This window comes from Callorhinus ursinus, unplaced genomic scaffold (assembly GCF_003265705.2).
Source record: "Callorhinus ursinus isolate GAN/ISIS: 27379988/994484 unplaced genomic scaffold, GSC_fseal_2.0 scaffold123, whole genome shotgun sequence".
Lineage (NCBI taxonomy): Eukaryota > Metazoa > Chordata > Mammalia > Carnivora > Otariidae > Callorhinus > Callorhinus ursinus.
Genome location: NW_027397185.1, coordinates 377,741 through 397,082, shown reverse-complemented (window position 1 = coordinate 397,082; position 19,342 = coordinate 377,741). Strand labels below are relative to the sequence as shown.

Here is a 19,342-nt window from a genome sequence, read left to right as displayed (position 1 = left end):
TTGTCTTTTTATTCTCTTGACAGTATCTTAGAGAAGATAATTTTAACTTTAATAAAGTCCAACTTACAAATTGTGTGTTTTTCCTGCATCATGCCTTTGGGATTGTATCTAAAAAGTCATTGTCAAGCACCAGATGATCTAGGTTTCCTCTCATGTTATCTTCTAGGCATTTTATAATTTTGTGTTTTACATTTAGATCTGTTTTGAGTTAATTAAAAAATATTATTAGATGTGAAGTGCATTAAGATCAGTGTTGAATCATTTTTTTTTTTTTTTGCATGTGGATGTCTAGTTGTTCCAGCACCATTTGTTGAAAAGATTAACTTTGGTCCATTGTATTGTCCTTGCTCCTTTGTCCAAGATCATGTCTTCTGGGGGGTCTATTATGTGGGTCTATTCCTGAGCTTTTTATTCTGTTCTGTTGATCAGTTTGTCTGTTACTTTGCCAGTTCCACACTGTCCTCATTATTGTTGCTTTATAGTAACTCTTGGAGTTCAGTAATGTAAGTGCTCCGAAATTGTTCTTTTCCTTCAATATTGTGTAGATTATTCTGGGTATTTTGCCTGTCCATATAGACTTCAGAATCAATTTATATCTTAAAAACACTTGCTGGGATTTTGTTGAAATCGCATTAAATCTATAGATAAAATTGGGCAGACAGTCCATGTTCAACCATGAACCATGAACATGGACTGTCTGTCCATGTGTTTGGTTTTTCTTTGACTTCTTTCATCAGAATTTTGTAGTTTTTTTTTTTATATGGATCTTTTACGTATTTTGTTAGGTACCCAGTATTTTGTCTTTTTGGGGTGCTGATATAAATAGTATTGTGTTTTGTTTCAAATTCTACTTCTCATTGTTAATATATAGGCAAGTGATTAATTTTTGCATCTTAACCTCATATATCCTGCAATCTTCCTCTAATCACTTTTCATTCTAAAAGTTTTTTAGTAAATTCTTTCAGATTTTTTATGTAAAAGATCATGCCATTTCCAAACAACTTTATTTATTCCTTTCTAATCTGTATACTTTTTATTGTTTTCCCTTTTGTTGTCTTACTGCATTAGCTAGGACTTCCAGTATGATGAATTAAAGGATAGGGGACATCCTTGTCTTTTCCGGATTTAAGTGGGAAAGCTTTGAGTTCCTCACCAATATGTATGTTGTTAGCAGAAGATTTTTTTGTAGGTATTCTTTGTTAAATTGAGGAAGTTCCCCGCTATTTCTAATTTGCTGAATACTTTGATCATGAATGAGTATTGGAATTTTGTCAAATGCTCTTCCTGATTCAAGATATCATCATGTGATTTCTCTTCTATAGTCTTTTGATGTGATGAGTTATATTAATTTATTTTTAAATGTTAAGTGATTTTCAAAGGTTGATTCGGTCTTACATACCTGGGATAAATCCCATGTGGTTGTGGTGTATAATTCTTTTTAAACATTGTTGGATTCAATTTGGTAATATTTTGTTGAGATTTTTGCACCTACAGTATAAGACGTATTTGTAATTTTCTTTTCTTGTAATATCTTTGTCTGGTTTTGATATTAAGTTAATGTTGGCCTCATAAAATGAGTTTGAAAGTATTCCTTTTACTTCTTTCTTGTGAGAGAGATGTAGATAATTGGTAAAATTTCTTCTTTAAATATTTGTTAGAATTCACCAGTGAAATAATGTGTGTCTGGTGCTTATGTGTGTGTGTGTGTGTGTGTGTGTGTATTGTGTATAAGTTTATTAATTATTGATTCAATTGCTCTAATAGATAAAAGCCTATTCAGATTGTCTATTTCTTGTTGTGTGAGTTTGGCAGACTGTGTTCTTCAAGCATTGGTCCATTTTATCTAGCTTATTAACTTTGTGGGCATAGATTATTTATAGGATTCTTTTATTATCCTTTTAATATTCTTTGGATCTGTAGAGATTTTCCTTCTTTTATTTTCATATCAGTACTTTGTGTCCTCTTTTTTTTCCTAGCCTTGCTAGAGGTTTGTCAATTTTATTATCCTTTTCAGTAAATCAGCTTTTGGATTCATTGATTTACTCTTTTAATTTGCTGTTTTTACTTTCATTGATTTCTGCTCTAATTTTATCATTATTTTCTTCTCCTTACATTGGACTTAAGTTGCTCTTCTTTTTCTAGTTTTCGAAGGTGGAATCTTAATTATTGATTTTAGATCTTTATTCCTTTCTCATATCTAATATTTTCCTGTATATTATTTTCTAATACATGCTATAAATTTCCGCCTAAACACTGCTTTTGCTGCGTCTCACAAATCTTGATATGTTGTGTTTCCATTTTGATTTAGTTCAAAATATTTTTAAATCCCTTTTGAGATTTCTTCTCTGACCCATGTTTTATTTAGAAGTATGCTGTTTAGTCTCCACATATTTTGGAATCTTCCAGCTATCTTTATATTATTTATTTCTAGTTTCATTCCATTGTGATCTGATTTTTATTCTTTAAACTTATTATTTTTTTTAGGGGCACCTGGGTGGCTCTGTTGTTTAAGCGACTCCCTTCAGCTCAGGTCATGATCCTGGGGTCCTGGGATGGAGCCCTGTATCAGGCTCTCTGCTCAGTGGGGAGCCTGCTTCTCCCTCTCCCTCTGCCTACTGCTCTGCCCACTTGTGCTCTCTCTCTCTCTCTCTGTCTCTGTCAAATGAGAGAGAGAGAGAGAGAGAGAGAGAGTGGAGGGGGCAGAAGGAGAGAATCCCCAAGCAGACTACCCCCTGAACATGGAGCCAGATGCAGGGCTTGACCTCATGACCCATGAGATCATGACTTGAGCCAAAAACCCAGAGTCAGATGTTTAACCGACTGAGCTACTCAGGTGCCTCTATTTTTTTTTAACTTGTTAAGATATATTTTATGACCCGCAATGCAGTCTGTCTTGGTGAGTAGTACATGTGAATTTGAGAAGAATGTATATTTCTCTGCTGTTTGATGATGTAGTCCATAGATATGGATTATATCCACTTAAGTGATGGTGTTGTTTAGTTCAACTCTGTTCTTTTTTTCATAATTTTTATTTTTATTTTTTTATATATTTTTTCTTTTTAGGTTTTTATTTTAATCCCAGTTAGTTAACATACCATGTTATATTAGTGTCAGGTGTCCAATATACTGATTCCCAGCACTTCCACACAACACCCAGTGCTCATCGTGACAAGTGTACCCTTAGTCCCCATCACCTATTTCAGCCACCCCTCACCTCCCCTCTGGTCACCATCAGTGTGTTCTCTATAATTAAGAGTCTGTTTCTTGATTAGTCTCTTTCTCTTTATTTTCTCTTTGCTCATTTGTCTTGTTTCTTAAATTCCACATATGAGGGAAATCATATGGTATTTGTCTTTCTCTGACTGACTTATTTCACTTAGCATAATACATTCTAGCTCCATCCACGTCGTTGCAAATGGCAAGATCTCATTCTTTTTGATGGCTGAACAATATTCCACTGTGTATATATACACCACATCTTTATCCATTCATCAGTTAATGTACACTTGGGCTCTTTCCGTAGTTTTGCTATTGTTGATAATGCTTCTATGAACATCAGGGTGCATGTACCCCTTCAAATCTGTTTTTTTGTTTTTGTTTTTGTTTTAAATGGCTCCCAATCATAGTGCTGAAGTTCCATCTAACATTCCTTTTTTTTAAAGATTTTATTTATTTATTTGAGAGAGAGAGAGAATGAGAGATAGAAAGCACGAGAGGGAAGAGGGTCAGAGGGAGAAGCAGACTCCCTGCTGAGCAGGGAGCCCAATGTGGGACTCGATCCCGGGACTCCAGGATCATGACCTGAGCCGAAGACAGTCGCTTAACCAACTGAGCCACCCAGGCGCCCTCCTTTTTTTTTTTTTTTAATTAAATTTATTTATTTGTCAGGGAGAGAGAGCACAAGCAGGGAGAGTGGCAGGCAGAGGGAGAAGCAGGCTCCCCACTGAGCAAGGAGCCTAATGTGGGACTCGATTCCAGGGTCCTGGGATCACGACCTGACGCAAAGGCAGACGCTTAACTGACTGAGCCACCCAGGTGTCTCCCAATCTGTATTTTTGTATCCTTTGGGTAAATGCCTAGAAGTACAATTGCTGGGTTGTAGGGTAGTTCTATTTTTAACTTTTTGAGGAACCTCCATACTGTTTTCCAGAGTGGCTGCACCAGTTTGCATTCCTACCAACAGCATAAGAGGGCTCCCCTTTCTCCACATCCTTGCCAACATCTGTTGATTCCTGTGTTTTTTAGCCATTCTGACAGGTGTGAGGTGGTATCTCATCATGGTTTTGATTTGTAATTCCCTGAAGGTGAGTAATATTGAACATCTTTTCATGTGTCTGTTGGCCAACTGGATGTCTTCTTTGGAAAAATGTCTATTCATGTCTTCTGCCCATTTTTTAACTGGGTTATTTGTTTTTTGGGTGTTGAGTTTGATAAGTTCTTAACAGATTTTGGATACTAACTCTTTATCAGATATATTATTTACAAATCTTATCCCATTCCATAGGTTGTCTTTTAGTTTTGTAGATTGTTTCCTTCACTCTGCAGAAGATTTTTATCTTGATGAAATCCCAGTAGTTCATTTTTGTCTTTGTTTCCCTGCCTCTGGAGATGTGTCTAATAAGAAGTTGCTATGGCCGAGGTCAAATAAGTTGCTGCCTGATTTCCTTTCTAGGATTTTGGTGGTTCCCTGCCTCACTTTTAGGTCTTTCATCCATTTTGAGTTTATCTTTGTGTGTGGTGTAAGAGAATGGTCCAGTTTCATTCTTCTGCATGTGGCTGTCCAATTTTCTGAACACCATTTGTTGAAGAGACTGTCTTTTTTCCATTGGATATCCTTTCCTGTTTGTTGAAGATTAGTTGACCATAGAGGTGAGGGTCCATTTCTGTTCCATGGATCTATGTACCTTTTTTTGTGTGAGTATTGTACTGTCTTGATGACTACAGCTTTGTAATATATCTTGGAGTCCAGAATTGTGATGCTTCAAGCTTTGCTTTTCTTTCTCAGGATTGCTTTGTCTATTCGGAGTTTTTTCTGGCTCCATGCAAATTTTAGAATTGTTTGTTATAGCTCTCTGGAGAATGCTGGTGTTATTTTGATAGGGGTTGAATTAAATGTATACATTGCTTTGGGTAGTATAGATATTTTAGCAATGTTTGTTCTTCCAACCCACTAGCATGGAATTTTTTCCCCATTTCTTTGTGTCCTCTTCAATTTCTTTTGTAAGTGTTCTATAGTTTTCAGAGTACAGATTTTTTACCTCTTTGGTTAGGTTTATTCCTAGGTATCTTATTGCTTTTGGTGCAATTATAAATGGGATCAATTCCTTGATTTCTTTTTCTGCTACTTCATTATTGATATATAGAAAAGCAACAGACTTCTGTACATTGATTTTGTATATAGTGACTTCACTAAATTTGTATATTAGTTCCAGCAATTTTTTTGGAGTCCTACGATTTCTTCTTAAATTTATCATGAATTTATTACCATGCTGGTATATACAGATCTACAGATTTGGGCATAATATTACATAGTATGCATTACAGTAATTTATTTAGGTTCTCACAGAATGCTACACCTTTGGATGAATTTCTCCTTTTTTAATATTACAAGTAACTATGAAAAAACATATTTTGTATATCTAACTTTATTTAGGTGTGGATATTTCTTTTGAGATGGATATCTATAAATGTAATTAATGAAGTAACACTTTTAGGCATTTTATATTTTGTTAGGTATGGCCAAATGTCCTGAACTTTAGACCTCTATTTTTGGTTGCATTTTGCACTCCACCCCCCCCCCCATATTACATAAGTGCCACACAATGCGCATTTGCAAAATTCTTTAATTCTTATAACTTACTCTCCACCCTCATCCTTTGTCCCCTTCTTGCCCTTTCTTTACTACCTTGTTGATAATGGGACTTTCCAGGAGGAGGATTAGCCAGTAAACAGAGGAAAGTCCTAGATTGTCTTTACTTTCAGTTCCCTCTACCCCCTTGTTTCTTTTGCAAAACACCAGAGGAGTTTTCTAAAATGCAGATTCGAAAATAGTGAGCTTTTTCTCAAAAAACTTCAAAAGGGTGTGCCTGGGTGGCTCAGTCGATTAAGAGTCTGCCTTCGGCTCAGGTCATCATCTCAGGGTCCTGGGATCGAGCCCCGCATCGGGCTCCCTGCTCAGCAGTCTGCTTCTCCCTCTCACACTCCCCCTGCTTGTGTTTCCTCTCTCGCTGTCTCTCTCTGTCAAATTAAAACACACACACACACACACACACACACACACACACACACACACGACTTCAAAAGTTCTTTGAAGTCAGAGTGTAGTTGCTGTGTCTTAGCATAGTACACAAAGCTGTCCCTGATCAGCTCTAGGTCATTTTCTGCAACACCCTTCACTCCATTCTGAGTCGTATTGAATAGGTTTTTAGTCCTAAGAATGTGAGCTCTTTTACTCTTCCTTCCCTTGCTTACCACTTTCCTTTTGCCTGGTATGCAAAATACTCTCCCACCCTCATAGTCCATCTAGGAAGCTCCTTCTTATTTTTCAAGTAATTTCCCTGAGTCTCAGCTTTTCCATTTCAAAATAAGGACAAAATGATACCTACATCTTGGTTTTGTAGTAATTCTATGAGATAATCCTATTCTAAGTCATTATTTCAGCCAACCATATAGTAAACACTCAAAAATTAAATCTTCTTCCTCAATTTTCTTTATGACACATTTTTATAACATAAGGTATATCATTGGTAAATAAGTTAAAAAAAAAAACAACCCACAATAATTCAACAATATAGTACATGGCAAGATATCTGGGCTCAGTGAATGTAGAACTGGGTCGAATGGATTGGTTGAGACCAAGATGTGTGATGTCGGTTACATCCCTCTAATCAAGTGGATTGGTTGGTAGAACTTGGTTGTTTGATTGCCTAAACATTTCATTATGCACTCCCTGCACCCATCACTCAATCTCAATGGTAATTAACAGTTTGATAATTCAGATGTGACTTATTCCTAACAAAACCACCTTGTGCTTGTAACTGCTGCCATTTCATGCTTAACTGCTAGTGAAACATCTGTTCATAATCCCTTCTAGTCCTTTTCAGGAAATGATGGCAAAGCTTGCCATTTTGTAACTTACAAAATATTTTTTTTCCTTTCCTTTTGGATGCCTATCTTGAGGCTTCTGGAATGGTCTTCATCTTTGCTGTTCTTCATCTTCATCCAGTCTGCTCAGGCTGCTGCAACAAAAATACTATCGTCTGGGTGACTCAAACAACAAACATGTCTCACAGTTCTGGAGGCTGGAAGGCCAAGATCAGGGTGCCTTAGATCACCTGGTTCTGGGCTTTCCAACAGCCATCTTCTTGTTGTGTCCTCACATGGCAATAGGGGCAAGGGAACTCTTTGGAGTCTGTTTTACCAAGGCACTGATTCCATCATGAAGACTCCACCCTAAAGACCTAATTACCTCTTAACGGCTGCACCTCTTACCAGCACAGTGTGGGTTAAGATTTCAACATATGATTTTACGACAACACAAACAATTGGTTCATAACAGCTAATAATCTTGCAAATACCTTCTGCATATTAATTAAGGACCATCTATTGAAATTATGCTCAGCTAGAAATAAAGTTCTTACTAGAAGCCTTGCCTTGTTTTTTTTACTCATCCATCTTGGGTTTTATTCCCCTCTTTGTCTTGCATATTCAATTTTTTTATTATGATTCATCCTTGACTGGTGAGATGGAAACCAGTAGGTAGATAAGTATTTCTGTTTTCTTTTGATCACCTGCTGGTGCTACTTTCTATGTTTCTATTTTTCCTGATTCTAAGACATGTTGGAGCTTAAAAGCATGTCATTGTTTAGGATTCTGGCAGGAAGGCATGTGATTGCCTGAGATGTTAAGTCAAGGTTTTGTTGAAGGCCTAGCATATGTGGCTTTCTGTGTACTATATACCCCACTCTGAGCTTCTATGCTAGAGGGATGCAACTCTCTACCCCAGAGCCCTCATGCTTCTGTTGGTAAGAGAATATATTCAACTTGACCCAGGTGCAGATCCCAAACATCTTAGTCCCACTGAGTGTAATGCAAATCTGGAGCTCTATGCTCTGAGAGCCCCCTTCCATTGCAGAAGGAAGAGTGATATGGAGAGAAGGGCCGCAGAGGAGAGATGGCCCTCTAAGGCTTAAGTCCAGGTCCCTCCCCCCTCAACACTTGCTCTTTGACCTTAAGAGAAACATGGGATTGGATAAACCTCAGATTTCTAACCTGCAAAAGATATATAATAGTTACAGCTGCACTACCACCTTGCTCAGTTAATGTGAGAATCCAATAAGGCAAGTCTTTGCAGCGTTGTCGGAATTATCAGTGAAGGATAATCTGGGATGCATTTCTGCAAGATGTGGTGTTAGGAAGCACGAGTGACACTGCTCAGCGGGGAGCCCGCTTCTCCCTCTCCCACTCCCCCTGCTTGTGTTCCCTCTCTCGCTGTGTCTCTCTCTGTCAAATAAACAAATAAAATCTTAAAAAAAAAAAAAAGCAACATGCATGGCACAGGGAATATGTGTAAGAAGGAAGAAGAATATGGGAGGAGTCTGGATCAGTTTGCTTTTGCTCTGCCTCTTCCACCGATCCCAACAAAGCATCTGCTCTGATGATTATTTGTCTCTCTTATGGGTCCAGAGACAAGGAGTCATGCTCTCCTCAGATTGTATCCAAGATGCTGGCTCCTGACCTTGAAGGAGAAGCATGCAGCTGTTTTTTTTTTTTTTTTTTTTTAAGACTTCATTTATTTGAGAGAGATAGAGGGAGAGAACCAGCTTGGGGTAGGGGGCAGAGTGGGGAAGAATCAGACCCCTCACTGAGCCCCTAGGGAGCCTGACGTGGGGCTCAATCACAGGACCCTGGGACCACAACCTAAGCTGAAGGCAGACATTTCACCAACTGAGCCACCCAACCACCCCAAGGATGCACTTTTTATTCTTATTTTTTGAAGATTTTATTTATTTATTTGTCAGAGAGAGAGAGAGAGAGAGCCAGAAAGAGCAGAAGCAGGGGGAGTAGGGTGCACTTTTTAGATAAGATGAGAATCCTATGCGAAGATAGCTGTGCAATGTTCAAGAAAGGCTGAACATGGAGGCCTCGTTTCCTTGTTCCTTCTCCAGGTTGATGAATTCTGGCCTTACATCAGGTTGCTGTCCAGCTCTGTCCTCAGTGCTCAGCACTAACCAGAAGCTCACACACCTTTACCTACGGGGCAATGCTCTTGGAGACACGGGGGTGAAGCTACTCTGTGAGGGCCTCTTGCACCCCAACTGCAAGCTTCAGATATTAGAGTAAGTCCCTTAGCTAATTACAGTGATGGAGATACATGGTGGCTACGGTGGGGGGAATGATAATGGGCTGATTTTTATCTGAGAAGTGGTGGTGTTCTGCTAAGGTTTGGCTTATTACAGGATCATGGGACTTGGAGGACTTCTACTTCTTGGTGGTGTACGTGTAAATACTGGATTTCCTTTCACCACAAAAGAATAGCGTGATATGGCACTTGTGTTTTAGGGAAATTTGGAGAGAGGCATAGAATTTGGGAAAAACGAATTCACAAACTACTATTACTAATTTGATCTGCACAATCCAACCGACTGGAAAAAAAATACATTCACCTGAAAAGGGGAGAAGAATAACCATGGGCACATAAAATTGTTCTAAATTCATTACTCCTGTGCTTTTTGTGCATTTGAAACATTGCAGCCTGAGATCTGGGGGAGCCGGGGGACAGTTAAGGGGGCGTTTTCTTTAAATCACCCTCTTTCTTGCAGATTAGATGGCTGTGGCCTCACCTCACACTGCTGCTGGGATCTTTCTACACTTCTGACTTCCAATAAGAGCCTGCGGGAGCTGAGCCTGGGTAGTAATGACCTGGATGATCTAGGGGTCATGCTGCTCTGTGAAGTGCTAAAACAGCAGGGCTGCTGCCTAAAAAGCCTGAAGTAAGTGTGCTCTGCACAGATTTACATGGTAGGGGTCAGAGTACTAAGGGCAAGTTGACCAGTTATCAAAACCCAGGGTGGCTTCATTTGTATTCAGACTGAGGTTGGGCAGACTTTTTTTTTTTTTAATTTTTTTATTGTTATGTTAATCACCATATATTACATCATTAGTTTTTGGTGCAGTGTTCCATGATTCATTGTTTGTTCATAACACCCAGTGCTCCATGCAGAATGTGCCCTCTTTAATACCCATCACCAGGCTAACCCATCCCCCTCCCCCCCTCCCCTCTAGAACCCTCAGTTTGTTTTTCGGAGTCCATCATCTCTCCTGGTTCATCTCCCCCTCTGACATACTCCCCTTTTTTTCCTCTCCTGTTATCTTCTTCTTTTTCTTTTTTCTTAAAATATGTTGCATTATTTGTTTCAGAAGCACAGATCTGTGATTCAACAGTCTCGCACAATTCACAGCGCTCAACATAGCACATACCCTCCCCAATGTCCATCACCCAGCCACCCCATCCCTCCCACCCCCAACCACTCCAGTAACACTCAGTTTGTTTCCTGAGATTAAGAATTCCTCATATCAGTGAGGTCATGTGATACATGTCTTTCTCTGATTGACTTATTTCACTCAGCATAACACCCTCCAGTTCCATCCACGTCATTGCAAATGGCAAGATCTCATTCCTTTTGATGGCTGCATAATATGCCATTGTGTATATATACCACATCTTCTTTATCCATTCATCTGTCGATGGGCATCTTGGCTCTTTCCACAGTTTGGCTATTGTGGACATTGCTGCTATAAACATTGGGGTACATGTACCCCTTCGGGTCCCTACATTTGTATCTTTGTGGTAAATACCCAGTAGTGCAATTGCTGGATCGAACGGTAGCTCTAATTTCAACTGTTTGAGGAACCTCCATACTGTTTTCCAGAGGGGTTGCACCAGCTTGCATTCCCACCAACAGTGTAGGAGGGTTCCCCTTTCTCCACATCCCCGCCAACATCTGTTGTTCCCTGACTTGTTCATTTTAGCCATTCTGACGGGTGTGAGGTGGTATCTCATTGAGGTTTTGATTTGGATTTCCCTGATGCCGAGCGATGTTGAGCACTTTTTCATGTGCCTGTTGGCCATTTGGATGTCTTCTTTGGAGAAATGTTGGGCAGACTTTTTTATGAGTCACAAACCACATATTTAAATTCATCCAGACAGTTGGAATAATTAGGGTTCAGTTGGGTGTGAAAAGAGTTTCCATTCGTATTCCCAAAAGAAGCCCAAGTCCCAATGAAAGTGGCCAAATAGAAGCATATGGCCTTGCAAGGGACCACATGTACTTTGTAGACCTAGAGCAGTCCATGGTTCCTCTTAACTGCAAAGGTCTTTGGAGAGTGGGGTGTTCTTAGGATTTCTAAATGGGAAAAGAGAGTTCCAGAAACATCAAGATTAGAAATTCCATAGCCAGCTTGTGTGCATTGTGTTGAGTTTCATCATTAGTGATATCCCCTGGTATTCATTACCTCTCCAGTAAGAGCTTCCTAATGAGTCCGGTACCTTTGTCAGCCCTGACAATAACATTCTGCACAGAAGAACTTTCCCTCACTTGGCTTTAGGGGCCGCACTTTCTCCACACTGGATTATCTTCTCCTTCATTTGCTATTTCTGCTCAGTCTCCTTTGTGGATTCTCTTTATCATCCTGACCTGCACATGCTGAATCCCCCGGACTCCATCACTGAGCTAATTTTTCTTCTCTATACTTTATCCTGTGTTGACATCATCCAGTGTTCTGGCTTTACCATATATATGCTGTGCCAGCCAATTTATACCTGCATAAATTCCACGTCCAAATGCTAGTCTGACCTTTCCATCTGTTTAATAAACATGCTAAACTTTACATGTCCAAATCCAAACCTGTATACCCCCTCTGGCTAAAATCTGTTTCTTCCTCATCTTTGTCAATGGTTGCTTAGTGAGATTTGCTCAGGCCAAAAACAACAAAAAAACAGTCTAAGTCATCTTTGACACCTGTCTTTTCTTATGCACATGTCCAACTTGTTGGCATGTCTTGTTAGCTCTGCTTCCATAACATGCCTGGTTCTTGACCTCTTGACTTCTGGCTTCATGACTCCTACCCTGGTTCAAAACCACTGTCCCCTCTTGTCTGGATTGTTCTGGTGGCATCTGCCAGGTGACTCTGCATCTAATTTTTTTTTTTGATGTAGTGTACCATGATTCATTGTTTGCGTATAACACCCAGTGCTCCATTCAGAACGTGCCTCTTTAATACCCATCACCAGGCTAACCCATCCCCCCACCCCCTCCCCTCTAGAACCCTCAGTCTGTTTTTCAGAGTCCATCATCTCTCATGGTTCGTCTCCCCCTCCAATTTCCCCTCCTTCAATCTTCCCTTCCTGCTATATTTCTTCTTCTTTTTTTAACTTATATTGCATTATTTGTTGCAGAAGTACAGATCTGTGATTCAACAGTCTTGCACAATTCACAGTGCTCACCATAGCACATACCCTCCCCAATGTCTATCACCCAGCCACCCCATCCCTCCCACCCCCAACCACTCCAGTAACACTCAGTTTGTTTCCTGAGATTAAGAATTCCTCATATCAGTGAGGTCATGTGATACATGTCTTTCTCTGATTGACTTATTTCACTCAGCATAACACCCTCCAGTTCCATCCACGTCGTTGCAAATGGCAAGATCTCATTCCTTTTGATGGCTGCATAATATTCCATTGTGTATATATACCACTGCTTCTTTATCCATTCATCTGTCGATGGACATCTTGGCTCTTTCCACAGTTTGGCTATTGTGGACATTGCTGCTATAAACATTGGGGTGCATGTACCCCTTCGGATCCCTACATTTGTATCTTTTGGGTAAATACCCAGTAATCTACATCTATTATTATACTGACCATGGCAGAGGAGGTTGTAGCTAAAACAGGAGAAAGTGATCATACCATTCCTACCCTCATGATCTAGTGATTTCCTATCGCATTCAAAGTAAGATCCACAAACCCATGGCAGTGCGTGAGGCCGCCGGTGATCTGGCCTCTCAATCCATAACACAACCAAATCAAGATTGTTAGAAATGGTGCAGGACAAATGGTATGATTTCTTAGCTAAGTTGCAAGGGAAACTTAAGAAAAAAAAGAGACAAGAGGGAAGAAATTATATATCAAAGAAGACTTGACAGGCATACAAACAGTTGCAATGTGTGAACTTTATATGGCTTCTGGTTAAATAAACCTCATATAAAAAAGTATCAGCCTGTTGAGGAAATTTAAACACTGATTGGACGTATGTTGATATTAAGGAATCACTGTTAACTTTTTTAGGTGTGATAATGGCATTGTCGTCGTGTTTATAGATGCATGCAATGCTGTGTTTGTAATAATTCATTGATGTGAGGAGTAGGTGGGCGATAGACGAAACAAGATTGGCCATGAGTTATTTTTTTAATTTATTTTTTTTAAAGATTTTATTTATTTATTTGAGAGAGAAAGATTGAAAGAGTGAGCAAGAGCAAGAGAGCATGAGCAGGGGAGGGGGGCAGAGGGAGAGGGAGAAGCAAATTCCCCGCTGAGCAGGGAGCCTGATGACATGGGACTCGATCCCAGGACCCTGGGATCATGACCTGAGCTGAAGGCAGATGCTTAACTGACTGAGCCACCCAGGCGTCCCTGGGCATGGGTTATTAACTGTCAAATTTGGGTAATAGGCATAGGGATTGATTACCATTCTCTCTAAATTTACATGTTAAAACATTTCCAAACTTGAAGGTTAAAAATAGAAAAACATTAGGCATGAAGTGTAGCATTAGAGAGCTTAGAAGTGTGTTAGATTAAGGGAAGTAAGGAGGTGAGATTTTTAAGGCAAAAAGTCTGAGAGTGTTCTTTGAAGAATATAACATAAGGCTGTCAATTTGCTCTTTCAGGTTGTGTGAAATGTATTTCAATTATGATACAAAATGTGCATTAGACACACTTCAAGAAGAAAAGCCTGAGTTGACCATTGTCTTTGAGCCTTTTTGGTAGTGACAGACGTCGGCTGCCAGAAGCCAGCATTTCGGCTCCCTGCCGTCCAGGTGTGGATGAGGGGGAGTGAGCACTCCTCCATCCTGGGTGAAGACCGTCACTCCACGATGCCTCTGGTCCAGGGTGGGACAGCGAAATCTTGCTGATGATGCACTTTAGAGAGAATGTGAACATCTGCTTGACCCGTGGCTTGAAGACACCAGGACAATGAAAGCATCCAAATGAGGTGGTTCTCATTATAGAACCTCAGTCAGAGGACGTGTTCCTTTTGGTGACCTCATATAACTAACTCATTTAATAAAGCACTTTTTCTGTGTTTCTTTTTCTCTTCTTACTCTCCCTCAATCTCCTTTCCCTCCTATCTTTTTTTACCCATCTTTGTTCTGTTTACTTGCACCCCATCACCATTATCACCTACTCCTATCTTTCTAAGTGACTATAACAGGACTAGTAAACTATATATTATGTTGCAGTTTTGTAGCAGCAACTTATTTATTTTTAATTTTTGTAACAGTTCTATTTTCTAATAAAATAATTCATGTTTATTGTAGCTGGTTGAAAATTCAGAAAATTTAAACCTTTTTGTATTTATTCATTTAAATTGTTTCTTTTCTTAATTTTATTTATTTTATTTTTTAAATTATTTATTATTATTATGTTCAATTAGCCAGCATATAGTACATCATTACTTTTCAATGTAGTGTTCAAAGATTCATTAGTTGCGTATAACACGCAGTGCTCATCACAACACGTGCCCTCCTTAATGTCCATCACCCGGCTACCCCATCCCCCCCCCCTTTCTGTAACTCTCAGTTTATTTCCCGGAGCCCAGAGTCTTTCATGGTTTGTCTCCCTATCTGATTTCTTCCCATTCAGTTTTCCCTCCCTTCCGCTGTGGTCCTCCATTCTATTCCTTATGTGCCGCATATGAGTGAAACCATATGATAATTGACTTTCTCTGCTTGACTTATTTCACTTACATAATCCCCTCCAGTTCCATCTATGTGGATACAAATGGTGGGCATTCATCCTTTCTGATGGCTAATATTCCATTGTGTATATATACCACATCTTCTTTATCCATTCATCTGTTGAAGGACATCTCGGCTCTTTCCATAGTTTGGCTATCACGGACATTGCTGCTATGAACATTGGGGTGCTTATGGCCGTTCTTTTCACCACATCTATGTCTTTGGGGCAAATACCCAGGAGTGCAATTGCTGGGTCATAGGGTAGCTCTATTTTCAACTTTTTGAGGCACCTGCATACTGTTTTCCAGAGTGGCTGCACCAGCTTGCATTCCCACCAACAGTGTAGGAGGGTTCCCCTTTCTCCACAACTTCTCCAACATTTGTTGTTTCCTGCCTTGTCAATTTTTGCCATTCTAACTGGTGTAAGGTGGTATCTCAATGTGGTTTTGATTTGAATTTCCCTGATGGCTAATGATGATGAACATTTTTTCATGCGTCTGTTAGCCATTTGTATGTCTCCTTTGGAGGAGTGTCTGTTCATGTCTTCTGCCCAGTTTTTGACTTGATAATTTGTTTTTTGGGTGTTGAGTTTGAGAAGTTCTTTATAGATCTTGGACACCAGCCCTTGATCTATAGTGTCATTTGCAAATATCTTCTCCCATTCTGTGGGTTGCCTCTTTGTTTTGTGGACTGTTTCCTTTGCTGTGCAGAAGCTTTTTATCTTCATGAAGTCCCAAAAGTTCATTTTTGCTTTTGTGTCACTAGCTTTTGGAGATGTATGTTGAAAGAAGTTGCTGTGGCCGATGTCAAAGAGGTAATTGCTTATGTTCTCCTCTAGGATTTTGATAGATTCCCGTCTCACACTGAGGTCTTTCCTCCATTTTGAGTTTATCTTTGTGTATGGTGTTAGCGAATGTTTGAGTTTCATTCTTCTGCATGTGGCTGTCCAATTTTCCCAGCACCATTTATTGACTGTCTTTTTTCCATTGCATACATATTTTGTCCTGCTTTGTCAAAGATTATTTGACCATAGAGTTGGGGGGCCATATTTGGGCTCTCTATTCTGTTCCATTGGTCTATATCTCTGTTTTTGTGCCAGTACCATGCTGTCTTGGTGATCATGGTTTTGTAATGTAGCTTGAAATCGGGCAATGTGATGCCCCCAACTTTGTTTTTCTTTTTCAGCATTTCCTTGGCAATTCGGGGTCTTTTCTGATTCTTTACACATTTTAGGATTGTTTCTTCCAGCACTTTTTAAAATGTCATTGGAATTTTGATTAGGATGGCATTGAAGGTATAGATTGCTCTGGGTAGCATAGACATTTTAACAATGCTTATTCTTCTGGTCCATGAGCATGGAATATGTTTCCATCTTTTTGTGTATTCTTCAATTTCTTTCACGAGTGTTCTGTAGTTCCTAGAGTATAGATCCTTTACCTCTTTGGTTAGGTTTATTCCGAGGTATCTTATGGTTTTGGTGCTATTGTAAATGGAATCGTTTCTCTAATTTCTCTTTCTACAGTTGCGTTGTTAGTGTATAAGAAAGCAAATGATTTCTGTGCATTGATTTTGTATCCTGCCACATTACTGAATTGCTGTATGAGTTCTAGTAATTTGGGGGTGGAGTCTTTTGGATTTTCCACATAAAGTATCATGTTATCTGCGAGAAGAGAGAGTTTGACTTCTTCTTTGCCAATTTGAATACGTGTTCTTTCTTTTTGTTGTCTGATTGCTGTTGCTAGGACTTCTAGTACTATGTTGAACAATAGTGGCGAGAGTGGTCATCCTTGACGTGTTCCTGATCTTAAGGGGAAGGCTCTCAGCTTTTCCCCATTGAGGGTGATATTCGCTGTGGGTTTTTCATAGATGGATTTTATGAACTTGAGGGATGTTCCCTCTATCCCTATACTCTGAAGAGTTTTAATCAGGAAAGGATGTTGTACTTTGTCAAATGCTTTTTCTGCATCAATTGAGAGGACCATATCATTCTTCTCCCTCTGCTTATTAATGTGTTCTATCACATTGATTCTTTTGCGAATGTTGAACCACCCTTGCAACCCGGGGATAAATCCCACTTGGTCATGATGGATGATCCTTTTAATGTATTGTTGGATCCTATTAGCTAGGATTTTGTTGAGGATTTTGGAATCCATATTCATCAGGGATATTGGTCTGAAATTCTCCTTTTTGATGGGGTCTTTGCCTGGTTAGGGGATTAAGGTAATGCTGGCCTCATAGAATGAGTTTGGAAGTTTTCCTTCTGTTTCTATTTTTTGAAACAGCTTCAGTAGAATAGGTATTATTTCTTCTTTGAATGTTTGGTAGAATCCCCCAGGGAATCCGTCAGGCGCTGGACTCTTGTTTTTTGGGAGGTTTTGGATCACTGCTTCAATCTCGTTACTGGTTATTGGCCTATTCAGGTTGTCCATTTCTTCCTGTTTCAGTCTTGGCAGCTTGTAGGTTTCCAGGAAGGCCTCCATTAAATACAGATTTCTCAGTTTATTGGCATATAGTTGTTGATAATAATTTCTAATAATTGTTTCTATTTCCTTGGTGTTAGTTGTGATCTCTCCCCTTTCATTCATAATTTTATTAATTTGGGTCCTTCCTGTTTTCTTTTGGATAAGTCTGGTCAGTGGTTTATCGATCTTAGTAATTCTTTCAAAGAATCAAGTTCTAGTTTCGTTGATCTGATCTACTGTTTCTGGGTTCTAATTCATTGATTTCTGCTCGATTCTAATTATTTCTCTTCTAATGCATGGCTTAGGAATCGTTTGTTGCTTTTTCTCTAGTTCTTTAAAGTGTAGAGTTAGTTGGTGAATTCGGGATTTTTCTATTTTTTTGAGTGAGGCTTGGATGGCTATGTATTTCCCCCTTAGGACCGCCTCTGCAGTATCCCATAGGTTTTGGACCGATGTGTTTTCATTCTCATTGATTTCCATGAATTGTTTAAGTTCTTCTTTGATTTCCTGGTTGACCCAAACATTCTTGAGCAGAGTGGTCTTTAGCTTCCAAGTGTTTGAATTTCTGCCAAATTTTTTCTTGTGATGGAGTTCCAGTGTTAAAGCATTGTGGTCTGAGAATATGCAGGGAATAATCTCAGTCTTTTGGTATCAGTTGAGACCCGATTTGTGACCCAGTATGTGGTCTATTCTGGAGAAAGTTCCATGTGTGCTTGAGAAGAATGAGTATTCTGTTGTTTTAGGGTGGAATGTCCTTTAAATATCTGTGAGCTCCATCTGGTCCAGTATATCATTCAAAGCTCTTGTTTCCTTGTTGATTTTCTGCTTAGATGATCTGTCTGTTGCTGAGAGTGGAGTATCGAGGTCTCCTACAATTAATATATTGTTATTAATATGACTCTTTATTTTGGTTAACAGTTGGCTTATGTAGATGGCTGCTCCCAAGTTGGGGGCATAGATACTCACAAGTGTTAGATCTTCTTGTTGGATAGACCCTTTAAGAATGATATAGTGTCCTTCTGTGTCTCTAACTACAGACTTTAGCTTAAAATCTAATTTGTCTGATATAAGCATTGCTACCCCAGCTTTCCTTTGAGGTCCCCTGGCATGGAAGATGGATCTCCATCCCTTCACTTTCAGTTTGGATGTATCTTTAGGTTCAAAATGAGTCTCTTGTAGACAGAATATGGATGGGTCCTGTCTTTTTATCCAATCTGCAACCCTGTGCCGTTTTATGGGACCACTTAGGCCATTCACGTTTGGAGTGATTATTGAAAGGTATGAATTAATTGTCATCATGTTGCCTGTGAAGTTCTTGTTTCTATAGATTGTCCCTGTAAATTTCTGTTGTATATCACTCTTGGGGGTCTTTTTCCTTTTATAGGACCCCCCTTAATATTTCTTGCAGGGCCGGTTTAGTGGTCACATATTCTTTCAGTTTCTGCCGGTCGTGGAAGCTCTGCATCTCTCCATCCATTCTAAATGACAGCCTTGCTGGATAAAGTATTCTTGGCTGCATGTTCTTCTCGTTTAGTACCCTGCATATGTCTTGCCAGGCCTTTCTGGCTTGCCAGGTCTCTGTGGTCAAGTCTGAGGTTATTCTGATGTTCATCCCTCTGTATATAAGGAACCTCTTCTCCCTCACTGCTCTCAGGATAGTTTCCTTGGCTCTAAGATTTGCAAGTTTCATAATTATATGCTGGGGTGTTGGTCTGTTTTTATTGATCTTGGGAGGGGTCCTCTCTTCCTCTTGGATGCGAATGTTTATTTCATTCCCCAGATTAGGGAAGTTCTCAGCTATGATTTTCTCAAATATATCTTCTAGTCCTCTCTCTCCACCCCCTCAGTTATCTTGATAATTC

General features: G+C 39.5%; 1 protein-coding gene across 7 annotated transcripts in view; it reads left to right on the top strand.

The window, feature by feature from the left end:
• NLRP3 (NLR family pyrin domain containing 3) overlaps positions 1-19,342 on the top strand; it is a 50,055-nt gene that overhangs the window by 27,921 nt on the left and 2,792 nt on the right. For 3 of the 7 annotated variants that reach the window (XM_025860093.2, XM_025860096.2, XM_025860092.2), the window contains 3 exons: positions 9,168-9,338; positions 9,822-9,992; positions 13,948-14,597. The exons of 1 other annotated variant lie outside the window; for it this stretch is intronic. In XM_025860093.2, the coding sequence (XP_025715878.1) occupies positions 9,168-9,338; positions 9,822-9,992; positions 13,948-14,047 (442 nt within the window). In that variant the 3' untranslated portion in view covers positions 14,048-14,597. Of the gene's footprint in view, positions 1-4,150; positions 4,311-9,167; positions 9,339-9,821; positions 9,993-13,947; positions 14,598-19,342 lie in introns of those variants that run through there. 3 more of the 7 variants (XR_003205800.1, XM_025860095.1, XM_073889934.1) reach the window with 3 other exon arrangements.